The sequence below is a fragment of the Anopheles cruzii genome, chromosome X (assembly GCF_943734635.1).
Source record: "Anopheles cruzii chromosome X, idAnoCruzAS_RS32_06, whole genome shotgun sequence".
Taxonomy (NCBI): domain Eukaryota; kingdom Metazoa; phylum Arthropoda; class Insecta; order Diptera; family Culicidae; genus Anopheles; species Anopheles cruzii.
In genome coordinates, this window is record NC_069143.1 from 6,471,594 (window position 1) to 6,485,862 (window position 14,269).

Genomic DNA, 14,269 nt, shown 5'->3' on the forward strand with positions numbered 1-14,269 from the left:
CGCGTGTGTATACGTACACAATTTTAATATATTTGAATATTTTACTAATAAAATGGCTTCTTTCTTAGGTTGAAATTATTTGTAAAAAATTCAAAATACACATGTAAAACTTTCGAAAAAACGATGAATCTTATAATGTGTTTCCGCCATTGTCACATTTCGCATTGTAATGTTCATATGTTCTATCTTCTTCCGGGACAAACTCCCATCCATTGCCGGTTTCCATTGAGCTCAACTGTGGACCGGATTTCCGTTTGATTAATGTTAAAGTTAGATTCGTTTAATTCGTACGTGCTTGAGAGTTTCGTTGTGTTGTTTGCAGATAATGCAATTATCACATCGACGATATGTTTTTGTTGGTGTGGAGACTACAGAATTTGTTTCGCCAATTATTTCACCCAATCTATGAATTAAAACGATTTCCAGTCTTAGTTTGGACACGCTCATCGTCACACTGTGTGGATAAGCTTTAAGATACAAGGCCGCTAGTTGCTTTTTAGTTTAAAATTCTGGTTAAAGTTAAAAGAAACCGCCTAACAGCTTAAACGCTATACTTTCAGCATCGCCTTCTTCACGCTCCCTCCATTATAATATAATTGGGTGAAGTAGATGGTGGGCGTGGACGCTGAGTAAACTATAAGGAGCAAAAGTCCTGTTCATATTCGACGGTATCGTATCGTTCACAAGGCAGGCATTCAATTTGACAACTTGTTTCGCTCGAACTCTATTACAAATACTTACATAAAATAGCAAATACCTAACTATCAGAAAGAGATAGGAAAAAATAAACGTTTTCGAATAAAACAGAAAGTAAATATTCACATCTTTCCAGTTTTTTCGTTGTCAACCCATTGGCAGTCTGCTCCAAACGTGTGCCGTTCTGGTTTCCCCCTTTTCCCCCGAAGGATTGTTGCTGTGTAAATTATTAGAAAAGATTGTTCTGTCGGGTAACCAACCGTCAGTGATTGTGATGGAAGAGGTCCCGAGACTCACGAATTCACGATATTCTATCGTACTACTACAATCTCTGCTGCATGAAAATGGTGCCTCTACCGGGAAGATACAACTCTTGTCTAAGATCGTTCGTCTAGTTAGGCAGTTGTTCCCATCGAATACAGTTGTTTCGAATGTTCCAGTCTCACGCGTTTTGCCATATGGTTTATAGGTTGCTTCGCCATCGTGGTTATCTCGTACAACGTAAACGATCAAGACTAGCACAAGTTACACGAACGAACTGAAACCTGGCAGTGGAGCTCTCGATCGGGCCATATTGTTCATGACGATCTGGCCGCCGTTAAGGCTCATCACTGCTGAACCTTCCGGATCTGAGTCGGTGTAGCTCGAGTAGTTGCGGACCGGTTTCTGGCGCATCCAGGATTGGCGAAGCAGATCATTGTTTACGTAGTGATTGACAAACGAGTGTGGATCCGAACGTACACTCTCGTTTTCACTCTCCGACGCCTGCTACACGGTGCCACGAATGAAACGAAGAAAAACGTAGAGAAAGAGCATTGATTATACGGTATTTTTCAACGGAATTATGCATATGTTCTGTTACGAACCTGCGAGTCGCTGGAGCTCACTTCAGATGGTTTCTCCGTGACACTACTGTCATCGGGGTTTTCGTCGTAGCACTTCAAACTCTCTTCATCGCTGTGGTACTCGACGGAACCGGGCGATGGACGAGGGGGTAATTTACCGAGAGAAGCGGCGGCAGCGGCCGCTGCTGCACTCGAGGATGGACCGCCACCCTTACGTCCCCCGATGCGCCCGAGTGTACTGTGCAACATCGACCCAGTCCCGGCGCTTCCACCGGCCACCATACTTCCCAGCGTACCGGAAACACCGTGACGGGCTCGGTAAAGCTCCAGCGCAAGCTCTTGCCGTTCGTCGATGGACATCGCGATGGATTCCTCGAGGGTTTTCTGTACCTCTTCTGTTGGGAAGACAGTGAAGTGACAGTGAATAGAGTGCCTACACCATAGTAAAACAAAATCGTATCGATGGTTCTTACGTTTATACTTGTAGCTCTTGCTCTTGACACACAGTACGGCGACCACCATGATGACGATTACGATCGAGGTGGCCGCAAGCGCTACCATGAACCACGTTTGTCGGTAGAATGGTTTCAACTGCAGGTAGCCATACTCTAGGTACAGCTTGGATGGTGTCAGTACCGCATCGTCGGAGTACACCGGACAGCTGATGCCGTAGCGGTTGTAGGAGATAACGCGAAACTTATACGCCGTCGACGGCAACAGGTTCTGGAAGCTCACAGTAAACTCCTGCATCGGCCCGTTGGTTGTGCGGGCTACCGTTTCCCACCGCAGATCGTCTGAGCAAACAAAAAAGAAGACAGACTTTAGCACTCTATAACATTGTGCTCATCGTGTAATATTTGTCTTACCTCGTTTTTTAGTCTCAATGTAATAACCGAGGATCGGCCCTTTCCCCGACTGTCCATTTAGCCAAGTTATAACGACGCTGGCCTGCGATTTTGCAATGATCAGATCGCGCGGTGATCCGGGTGAACCCTCTTGGGGTCCGGTGGTGATGTTACCACTGATCGCCGGCCCATAGTCGATGGTTTGTGCACGCACCGTGAACGTGTACGTCACCTCTTCCTCCAGGTTTTGCACCGTCAGACTGGTACCGTTCACCTTCTGTTTCACCTGTTTGCTAAACTCTGCGGAAAGGCAATGAAGCGCGCGCAAAAAAAAAAGGTTTTAATTTCTTTCCAGCAAACGAATCAAGAAAACTTACTCTCATTATCTTCGGTCGTTTCGTACGCAACGATGTAGCCGAGTATCTGTCCGTTGCGCTTGCGCGGTGCCCCCCAGCTCACCGTCAGGCTGTTCATCGTGATCTCGCTGAAAAGCAGGTTCACCGGAGACCCGGGAAGCCCGGCAAGCGTTTTTACCGTGATCGGTGCCGACCGTGGCCCATCGCCAGCCGGATTGAACGCCAGTATTTGGACTCGATATTCCGTGTATTTATCAAGGAAAACCAAACTGTGCGTATTGTAGCTGGCCGGCACAACCTCGATCTCTTCCTCCGGCACTTTCCGCCGATCGTCGTCCACCAACTCGTACTCCGACTCCGGGCTAGCGGTAGCGAGGTAGAAAATCTTGTACCCCAGCAGTTCCCCATTCTGGGTGCTTTGCTGCGGTGGAGCCCACGTCAACCGCACTTCCGTCGGCGAATTTGCCTTCGCCTCGATATTGAGCGGTTCACCAATGGGCACTGCCTCCCCAACGTAAATGGCTACCGGTGGGGTCGGCGGTCCTGAACCTTGCGAGTTGTATGGTTGCAAGATAATTTCGTAGTTGCGATCCTGGGTCAAATCTGTCAGCACGGCGGACACTTTATCGACGCCCGGTACGTCCAACTTTGGCGTGGTCTGAAGCGTGGAAGGAAAGTCCGACAGTGGCTGGTAGAGGATCCGGTAGCCGCCCGTTTCCGCGTCGCCGTTCCACGCGCTCGACTCTAGCGGGTTCCATTGCACGCGCACACTGGTCGTCGTGATCGGTACTACCTTCAGATCGGTTACGCCCCGCGAAGGGGCAGCCGAAAGGGTGCGGATCTGTATGCTCTCGCGGCTGAAGCTGGACGGCCCCAGGTCATTGGTGGCCCGGATGCGGAACTGATAGAACGTGTGCGGTTTCAGTCCGCTCGCCGTGTACGACGTGACGGCCGGATCCACCCGCTCCGGGATCGTACTCCAAGCGCCTTCGTTTTCACGCAACTGCACCGTATAGTAGCGAAGCGGCGCGAACCCATCGCGGCCCGGGGTCCAGCTGAACGTTATCTGTTCGGCTTGCACTTGGGAACGTGAAATTTGCGGCGCCGAAGCGGCTTGCGGGAGCTGCCGGTTGTTGGTGGTGTAGACGATGGCCGCGGCCGTTTTACCCCAGCCAAGCCGGGTTTGGGCGGTGACGCTGAAAAGGTAGTACCGTTCCGCGAGCAGCTGCGTCGCCCGAAACGTTCGGTCGGAGGGAGGAAACTCTTGCGTAAAGTTCAGATTTACGGAGCCATTGAGCAGATACGTTACGCGGTAGGCAAGTATTTCTCCGTTCGGCTCATCCGGCACATCCCAGATGATGCGCGCCATACTGAACGACACGTCCGGGAACGAAACGTTCGAAGGAGCGCCCGGAGTGTCAGCAAACGTTTGCACTCGCACCGGTGGCGTGCTGAGCGTGCCGTCGCCAAGTCGCGTGTAGGCCAGCACCTGCACATCGTACGGCACGAACTTCCGTAGCTCGGTGAGCGTCGCGGTGAAAGTGTTGTTGTTCGGGATCGTCTTGTGCAGGATCGGTGTACGGCCTAGCGAACCGTAGAACACCCGGTAGCCTTCGATCTGCCCATTGCGGTGCACCTTTGGCACCTCTTGCCACCGAACCACAATGGTAGTGGAGGAGGTTGCGTTCGCTTCGACGACGGCCGGTCCCATCGACGGAACGGCTTCCCGTGTCCGTTCGAACGCGTGCGGGCTGTCGCGCGACTCGCCCACCTCGTTGACCGCCGTCATCACGATTTCGTACACCGACCACTCGTCTAGCGCTTCGAGGACGTGCGAGTTGGCGGTTGAATCTTCGATCAGCACACTCCGCCCGATACCACCGGCATGATCCACCTCATTGCCACCACTCGTATCGTCTTCCTCCTCCTCATTTACGTTGCGGTAGCTGATGTTGTAACCCTTCGGATTGCCATACCACTCACTCTGTTGCAGCGGAATCCACCGAACGCGCAGCTCAGTCGCACTCATTGCCCGCACCGTCACGTTGAACGGAGGGTGCTTCGGGGGTGCCTGGATGGTTTGAAAGTCTTTCGTCGGCTCAGACGGTTCCGACTGCCCGACAACGTTGCACGCAATGATACGCAACCGATACGAGGTGAAGGGCGTCAGACCGAGTACGGTAACGGTTGAAGCATCCGGGTCGTGCACTTCGTGCACCACATACCACGTGAGGTTGCGGGCCGTTTGTGCTTCCACGATCCAGTGAGTGATCGAAGAATTGCCGTCGAAACCGGGCGTAAACTGAATGACAACCGAAAACGCCTCGATGTTCGACAGTGCCAGCTGGTACGGCGGATGCGGCAGGACCGGTTCGATGCCGGACTGGATGGTAGCGAACCGGGCCACGCCGGCCCCTGCGGCTGTCCAGCCACAAACCTCGAACGTGTAGTGCGTGATGGCAGTCAGGTGCGTCACCTCGAGACTGGTAGCGTCGGCCGTCAGGTTGACGATGCGCGCCGATTCTGGCTCATCGCGCACATAGTAGCGCACCTGGTAGCCTGTAAGGTCCCCATTGGCATGACGCGGCGGATCCCAACTGACCGTTACGGCACGATCGGAAATGCCATTAAACTGCAGCGAACCAACCTCGTCCGGTACATCCTCGAGGGTGCGGGTGGGAACCGGGACACTTCGCTCACCGTCACCGGGATCGGTGAAGCAGAGGACGGTAATGTTGTAGTCGGTGAACTTTTCCAGCCCACCCATCAGGACACTCTGCTCGGCGAGCGGATCGAGCAGGTTCGGTGCAACGGTCAACACCTTCTGCTCCACCTCCACCAGGTGGTTCAGGCCGTCCGGCGAGGCGGGCATTTCATTGCGCCACGCTTGCAGCTTATAGCCCTGGTTAATGCCATTGATTTGCTGTGGATTCGGTGGGGTCCACCAAACGCGCACGGTCGTCGAGTTGAGTGCTAGAACCCGCACGTCAGTGGGTGGCGCTTCCGGGATACCTTCCTTCGTCTTAATTTTTGCCCCTTCCGTGTACGCCCCTACGCCTTTACTGTTGTAGGCTGCGATTTTAATCACGTAGTCTTTCCAGGTAATCAGCTCCTGAATAAGGTAGTTGCGCTGCGCCTCGTTCGTAATGTTGCGATAATTCCACGGGCTCGCGTTGTAGCCGAAAAGCCGGTAGCGAATAATGTAGCCAAGAATCTGACCATTTCGATGCTCCTCTACCGGGGGCTGCCATTGGATGATAATCTCTGTCGACGAACGGGCGGAACCGACAAATCCTACCGGCGGTCCAGACGGAGCTAAATGAGATGAGCGGAAAAAAGGTAATTAAATAATAACTACCACGGTTTGAAGAGATCAATTCGCTGCCATACCTTCCTGCGGTAGCTTCACTACGTTACTCGGCTCGGAAGACGAACCTTCGCCTACGCGATTGACGGCGCTAACGCGAAACTGGTAAGCGGTGGCTGCTTTCAGTTTGGTGAGCAGTATCCAGCGCAACGTGGCGGAAACATTGGCCGCTTCCGTGACCCAGTTCAGCAGCGGATCTGGCAGGGGACCTAGCTCTGGCACCTCTCGCCGTTGTACTATGAACTTGATCAGCTTACTGTTTCCATCGAAGCTGGGCGTCCACGAGACGTTGATTGCACGGTTCTGTGCAGAGCTAACCCTAAACGCCTGCACGTTCGACGGTGCGAACGGTAGCTCGATTACACTCAGGCGTGCAGACCGAGTCTCGTTACCGCCGGGTGATGTGACAATGCACACGTATTGCCCTACGTCCGACGGTCGTACCTCGGTGATTTCTAGCGTTCCATCACCACGCACACCGATCCGCTGGCTGTTTTTTATTGGAAGACGGCTAGAAAAAGAAACGCGCGTTGGATTACTATGAGCCTTTTACAGGAGCGCTATCAGAATGGCAAACAAAAACTCACTTCGGTTCCCGGTACCAATCGATGTTGTACGGAACGTTTGGATCGCTCGAAACACCACACTCGATTGCGGCCGAATGGCCGAGTAGAACGATCGTATCCGCCGGCGGACGGATGATTTGAGTTCTCACTGCGGGAAGCGAGGAAACAAAGAGACCAATTATGTAGTGACAGACGGATCAGAACACTCTGTTACAGCGAGCTTAGCGATATCGATCAAGACTAACCTAGCACAGTGAGATAACCGGTGCCAGTAATACGTCCGGATTCGTTTTCGCGAATGCAGGTATACTGCCCGCTGTCTGTTTCGCGCACATTTGAGAGCAACAGATCGCCCGTGTCCAGTATCTGCATCCGGGTAGATGATTCGATTGCGAACGAGTCTATAGAGGCGAAGCGGGCGATGGTTAATATAGAGATCTTTCCTCGTGGAACAGTCCGCTACATACCATTGTAGATCCACGTTATGTTGGGCATCGGGGCGGCAATCGCACGGCAACTGATCGTCGCATCCTGACCATCGAGCACCGTCTGGTTGGCGGGCGGAACCTCCATTATCGGTACCGAAGCTATGAATTCAAAAGCGGTTAGCACTTAGGTTTCTCTTCAAACCCATTTTATCAACAACTTACTTTTCACCTTCAACCACGTATAGACAGACTTTTCGCCTGCCTCGTTCGTTGCCAAACACTGAAACATTGCCGTATCTTCTATCGTGAGCCGAAGCATTTCCAACGAGTTGTCGTCCTGCACGGCATAACGTCCAGGGCTCGCCTGCTCGATGGGCTGCCCGTTCTTATACCAACGGATCTTTGGCATCGGTTCACCGATCACGTCGCACGCCAGCACTATCCGAGACCCATACTCGCCGAGCGTTTCGGTACGCAGTGGCGTCACGAAGGTTGGCGGTTCCTGTACGGTTACCTTGGCCATCGAAAACACCATCGGGTGACCGCCGGTTCGCATCCTCACTTGGCACGTATACTCGCCGGTATGCGTGAGATTTACGTGCAGCAACGTCACAGTTCGGTTCCAAGGATCGGTCTGGGCGAACAGAATGCCCGTGTTCTCGATCGGAATACCATCCTTCAGCCAGACCGTTTCCAGCTCGTGAAGGGGACGCGCATTCGCAATGCACTCCAACTCAACCATTTCCGTTCCACGCACCACCCGTACGCTCTGCGGGTGCACAATGATTTCCGGTGCGATTTCAGCGTACGGATTGCCAGCGGTTACGTTAAGCCGCACAAAGCCGGTTATCTCTTCGCGGCCCAGCTGCGTGTTGATGGCACGGGCCCGGTAGGCACGAATGTCTCGCTCATCGGTGCTCAGGATAATCAGTTGGTTGTTGGCCGTCTGTGCGTACTTGATGTCGTACGTCAGTGGCCCGACGTCGGTCTGCCAGGTAACGGACGGTGGCGGCACGGACTCGATCGCGGAGAGGTTGAGGATCGCCGGATAACCCGATACCACCGTAACGACGTTCTCGCTGAGATCTACGAATGTGCCCATATCTGCAAAACAAAACCCAAGATGATGAGTTCTTCACTTGAATTGGTTGATTCTTAATATCTAAATGGGTCGCTTTTTGTTAACAACCGTTTTCGTAGAAGTATTCGAATCAAATATTGCAAAGAAAAGACTAAGACGAAAAACTAAACTCTAGCGTGAATATGGACATATTGGAGTAGTATTTTGAAAATCGATAACAAGCATGTTTAGCCTATGAATCGTCCTTTTCAATGGTTCACAACATGCGAACGAATTCGTAATGTGCCACAAAGCACAATAAGGGCCCTTCTTCCTACTTTCGTCTATCGAATGGGCATTCTCTGTATTATCTTGTTTCTTTATTATTACGTTTTCCCCAGCACTCGAACGTTTCGCCGGCTTATTGAAGGGAACATTTATGTAAGTTTTCATACTTCTTTAAACCACTTACATGCCACCACTACGTCGATTTTTTCGCTGAAAATGGTGCCCGCTTGGTTTTCCGCCTGGCACTGGTACAAGCCGGTATCTTCTCGGGTGATGTTCTGGATCTTCAGATACTGACTGTGACTAAAGTTGCCGACCGGCACGCCATTCTTTAGCCACCGATAGTTCGGCTGCGGATAGCCTATGGTGTTGTATGTGGATAGAAATTAAATTCGAAGCAGAAAGAAGACAGATTAGGAACTGGCAAAGGAAGGACGCTTCCGGCGCTAGGCGTCGAGTTTCGAACGCTTCCGGCAGCTTACCAAGTGCGTGACACTGAAGAATTTTCGTTCTACCCTCGTTCACTATTGATCCAGAGGAGGATGGTTGCGTTGTGAAGCGTGGCGCCTGCAGCATCGGAGTTGTTTCTGCGAGTTCGAAATTCAAAAAGTTTACATTAGTGTGACTGAGCCATTAGGGCAATAGGGTAAAAAAGGTATGAAGAAAATCAAAATTATAAATACGGCCCAGCCTGTTCCTCTAGGAATAAAAAACAAATAGAACATTTTCCTCGAGGTCCCTTTTTTTGCAAACAAAATACTAATAGCATTCGAGTAAGGCTTCATCATCAGGTGATTTCGACTAGACAAAATCCTTGGGTGGCACCTGCCGTGCCAACCGTCGCCGGTCCATGTGTATAAATGTGTGTGCCAGCGTGGATTATCCATATTCCAGCGAGGCCATAGGGTCACCACCAGCGGCCAGGGGCTGTGCACTCCCGAGCTAATGGTGCCCGACGTGGGTAAATACATTTCAAACCCGATTCAAAATGCAGACGATCCGTTTCTCCATCTTTTCACATTTCTTCACACCCGCCATAGCCCCGCAGCAGTCCACGAAGTGAAAGGAACATGGCTATAAACATTACGAAATGAAAACAACGAAGCGGATGGGGCAGGGTTTGAGCGTGCGGCGCTGGGACAGGGCGGGCATAAGACAAGAAAGAAAAGGACTGAGTACGATGAATTCCGCGCGATGATCTAGCCTCGCTCATCGCGCAGGGCCGCGCACACAGTCAGAACGAACGGACTAAAGGGAAAGATGTAGAACATAAATAATATGAAACAGGTTTTCATCCAGAGAAGTATTTTTGTCCCTTTCGTTAGTTCGCGTTTCTTGCTTTCCGTTGCCGCTTGCTCATATGCTCTCCGGTTTGCTTTTCAAAAGACGCTACGCACACAGCTAAAACGCGTCGAGACCTAACGTTCAGCCACACGTGGAATCGATTTGTGTACGAGCAGCATTACGTCTCTCAAGCCGCTCAACTGCAGCTCCATTGCACCCCGTAGTCAAAAGGAAACACGAACACACCCTCACAACTTGTGGAAGGCAATGTACTGTAATGCTACCCGTTTTGCCGTGTGCAGACTCTCGGACAAAAACATAAGAACATTCGCATAGACTCGGTACTCCTTTTTTCTAAGGCGAAGCACATCAAATGTGAGGTGCAGCGAAACGTTCACCGAACTGCAAATCGCAACCAGACAGACCACTGGCGGCTCGTTGCACCACCGAGTTCAACGAGTTGCGATCGGTTGCTTCGTTGCCGGAAATGTTTATGACGAAAGGTTACAGATGATGTTCCATGTTGTACGCCACGCCAGAAGTCCAGAATGTTAAATGCATTGTGTCTCGCTCTGTCTCACTCGGTAGGGCAGGGGTGTTTTCTTCAATTTTATTTATGTGCGTCTTCCAGCGAGTGAGAACGCATCACCACGAAGACGACGACTTCCCACCCCTTTCGTAATCGTTACAGCAGAGGATAATAATAGAAGCTTTCTTTGTCTATTTTCTGCTTGCTGTGTCATAATTCAGCAACTCGATGAAATCCATGCCCGTGATTCAATCACAGCGCTCTGACACATACCTGGAAGGCTTGCAATGTGAGTGCTGAATTGATCTTCAGGTCCACCATCATGATGGAAAACTTCTTATTGACAAATTACATAAACAAGCGTTGCACGCGATTTGTTTACTTTCTCAAGAATGGACAGTTTTAGGGCAGGCGGCAATTTCTTGCAGGTTGAAATACTGTTCCATCCAACATTGTGACCAATTATGTTTCGGCATTCGGGAGTAGGATCGTAGCTCTCTATCTCGAACATACAGCATTTGTAAAAAGGTATATGATTCGACGGGTCCAGCGAAACATAAACAAAAAATATTTCCCTTTCTTTCTTCTTCGCACCTTTCTTCGGTTCTGCTGCTGTGGTTCACATGCAATCTGTGCACTGTTTCTAATTTTTATAAATACCCCCAAGCCATATGACCCACCTAGACCGACCCGCGGGGATAATATTAGCGACCAAGGACGACTAACTTACGGGGGTTGTTTTAGGTGCAACCAGACGAATAGATAGTTAAAATGAGTTGCCGACTGTTGCCCGATCACTTACCGGCAGTGTAGCTCGCTACGAGCGCTGTGCTGCAAAGGACGACGCACCAAAGGGCAACCAAGGGGTGAGGAAGCAGCAGCCAGCGCTTCCTTTCGTACGGCATGGTTCTGGAAGGAGCGGCGTCGCATGCTGTCGGTAGCCGTTTCCTGTTGTTTCGTCGCTCCATCATTTCCGGTGATCGTGTGGTGGTGCTCGTCGCGACGAGGGTGGTGTCAACAGCTGGCTGCCGTCGTCGTCGTCGTCGCGGTAGCGGATGTCCCCGCCGCATCGAACGGATAGCATCGTCGTTGTGCATCGTATACCCTCGACTGATGCGGCCAGTGATGGCGTTGGCACATGGTCGTGATGCGATCGTTGGTGGCCAGGACCTTCTTCCGACGTTCGTGCGGCTCTCAATGGTGGCGGTGGTTCCGTTGCGAGCCAGGTTGACCGGGCGGTGTTGACCACCAGCGGGCTTGGTTTTTACTTCTACTACTTATTCCTGACCACCCAAGCCACTGTCTGTGGTGCTGCTGGTGCCGAAGGGGGGCTGAAAGCACCAACACTCCGCCAGATCGAGGCCAGTCTCGCGAGCTTCAAACGATGGAAGCAATGCCTCTGCCGGTCACTCCGAATCCGAAGAGCACAGCATATATAGGACACACAACATGCAGGCGGACGGAGGCGGTAGTCACTCACACAGATGCACACAAACGGACGGACGGACACGCACCGAAATAGACAGGTGTGAAAGAAATAGAAGAAATAGTCCCGTCTGTGTCCGAGGCGCGAAATGCCAGTTCACGCAGCCTACCCTCGCTCACTTCCGCGCCAGAAACAATCACACAACAATAGCGACGGCTGCAATTGGGTGTGTTTGTGTTCTCGAGGTTCGGGGTTCAGCAAACACCAGCGAAATGTTTCATTGCAATTCCGCAACTAAAACGCACGCGGGTGATTCAGACTCTAGGAACCGCGCTAAGGATCGTCCGACGGAGCATCCAAGAATTGACCTTCTTGTTGGCAAGATAGTCGGCGGCGGATGCTGGTATGCAAGCTGGCTTTAAACAGCAGTTGTTAGCTTCAATTCTTTTTCACCGAACGCACGATCAGCAGCGCTGGCTGGCAAGACGAGAAAGAACATAGTTGATTGTTGTCGAAGGATCTAGCGTGGCGATGATCGGATTTGCGATAGTCCGTCCCGAACGGACGCTTACAAAGAACAGCCGTTGTCTGCGATTCTTTTGGCGTGGTTAATTGTGAAAAGGTCAGCTGTTCTTCTTTCTTTTGATTGTCGTCGGAATTTAGCAGCTTCTTAGCATAAGCTCTATCACTTATATCACATACTCGTACTAAGAAGCTGGAATAGCTGGACGGACGGTAAACGAACACAGAAAAAAACGCACAAAAACCCCACAATTTTGGTCGAAACATACACGCCACTGAAGGCCACTCCGTCTACACCAAACTTAAGCCATCAAATCGACACTGAACCACCGGACGAGGGCAAAGCGTCCGAACAGAGAAGCGACCTGGCGTTGGCTACCATAGCGACATTTGCCACACTACGCCATGCATACAAAATTCGAATTTTTTCTCTACGAACGGTCGACGGCTCTCTTCAAATCTGGTTCGGCCATGCTACCGTCCGTGAGCGGGTAAGAGAGCGCGCCATACGGAGCACAAGAGACGCAGCACATTGGCGAGAGAACCGTCCGTTCGGGAATTTCAGTGCACGTACACATGCAGCCGCCGCCGCTCCGTTCTCCAGGCTTGGGCTAAGGTTACTCTCATGGTTATAGGTTATACCAAGAACGAAGCTGGCTTGGGTCAGGTTCGTTAGAGATCTTCGATAGAAATCCCTCGATGGCGTTAGTTGTAAAAAGGCGCTTTAAGATGTATGTTGAATTCTATCTCCTCATGGTACTGCTTACTCATTGCTCAGATGTAAAATAATAATTATTTTCAGATTTCATTTAATTAATAACGAACGTTTGTTTTGTTATTAATCGCCATTTCTGGTCGAATAATTATTAAAATAGAGTTCGTTCTACTCAAAACCATGGGGATTACAACATTCGCAGCCACGACAGTGATGACGGAAGCATTTGCTAACATCTCGAGGCAGTGGCTTGGAGTCAGGTTACTGCTTTTTTAATGAACCTGGCCCAAACCAACCGGTTCATCCTGTATATTAGAGTTATCTTAGGCCGAACACAGTCAAAGTACCGAACAACCATGCACACATACACGAACACACACACACAAGAACGTTCGCTTCTAGGTCCACCATGTTCCGTGATGTTGATACTTTTTGTCCCTGGACTCGGACAATATGATTTGCATCGTTTTTTATTTATTTTCGCATGCCGTTGGACAGAAATTGAAACGCGAATGAAAGGTCAATTACTGTTAGTACTGTTCTTCCGGCTAACATTCCAACCCACTGTGGGGAATTGGTATGCGATAGGCGGACACGGCCGGTTTTAGGAAGAATCGTTGTTCGAAATCATTATTGAAAACCATACAAACTTTTGATACATCCTGTAATTGAGTGTTTTACTGTAAAAAGAGCCATATATTGAGCAAAAGTTAGATCAGTTTACAAAAACAAAAACAATTGCGGATAACTTGGTAACGCATTGTTCATCGGTGGTTCATTGGCGGATCGTCGGTGGTTCATCAGCGGTTCATCAGCGGTTCATCAGCGGTTCATCGCCAGTTCATCAATCCAACCCATGAACTATTATTTAAACGTTTGATAGCATACTTATTAATTTTTTTCTGCATCCAAACTTAAATTATCTACTTGATTGAATATATGATCAATGAAATGGAACCAATTTAAGGGGCACTGCTATGTCACGCCCGAATGAAAGTGTCTTCTAAATTGTTCTTTCCTATTAAATGGTTTCAGCAAGTGGCTTCGAGCACGTTACCGAGGTTCCTAAATCCGTCTTTTCCTATATTCATTTCATCCCACTCAAAGTAGTTTCCTTCGCGGTTGCAATACATTTAAAATTCAACCGATTTTTCCAAATTTCGAAACGAAGGCGGCAAAGTGTTGCTGCAAGGTCTTCGTTCGGTATAACCTTCAATTTCTTAATAGTTTCGGTATCTATCTCTTCTATCGATTCAAAATTAAGTTCACAGAGCGGCCACAACCGTAGAACTATACCCGAACGAAAAATTCACTCAATTTTTCATTTTTTTAATCGCAGAAT

At 50.2% G+C, this 14,269-nt stretch overlaps 1 protein-coding gene across 1 annotated transcript; it reads right to left on the reverse strand.

Annotated features, from left to right (window-relative positions):
• Positions 1-59: 59 nt before the first annotated feature.
• LOC128278399 (protein sidekick) lies at positions 60-11,169 on the reverse strand. Its single transcript, XM_053017131.1, has 13 exons — positions 11,067-11,169; positions 8,934-9,038; positions 8,636-8,812; positions 7,326-8,207; positions 7,143-7,262; positions 6,921-7,076; positions 6,697-6,823; positions 6,133-6,620; positions 2,764-6,057; positions 2,408-2,686; positions 2,015-2,335; positions 1,563-1,936; positions 60-1,461 (listed from the first exon to the last, which is right to left on the reverse strand). The coding sequence occupies exons 1-13, from the start codon at positions 11,167-11,169 to the stop codon at positions 1,222-1,224; spliced, it is 6,666 nt and encodes a 2,221-aa protein (XP_052873091.1). The 3' UTR covers positions 60-1,221.
• Between the last annotated feature and the right edge of the window lie 3,100 nt (positions 11,170-14,269).

What these genes read in the sequence shown, in the direction of transcription:
- LOC128278399 (XM_053017131.1), bottom strand. Translation starts at nt 11,169, where the DNA reads ATGCCGTACGAAAGGAAGCGCTGGCTGCTGCTTCCTCACCCCTTGGTT. An exon ending in AATCGACGTAGTGGTGGCAT is followed by an intron (nt 8,208 to 8,635) that starts GTAAGTGGTTTA and finishes TTTGTTTTGCAG; the next exon opens with ATATGGGCACATTCGTAGAT. An exon ending in CGGTTATCTCACTGTGCTAG is followed by an intron (nt 6,824 to 6,920) that starts GTTAGTCTTGAT and finishes CGCTTCCCGCAG; the next exon opens with TGAGAACTCAAATCATCCGT.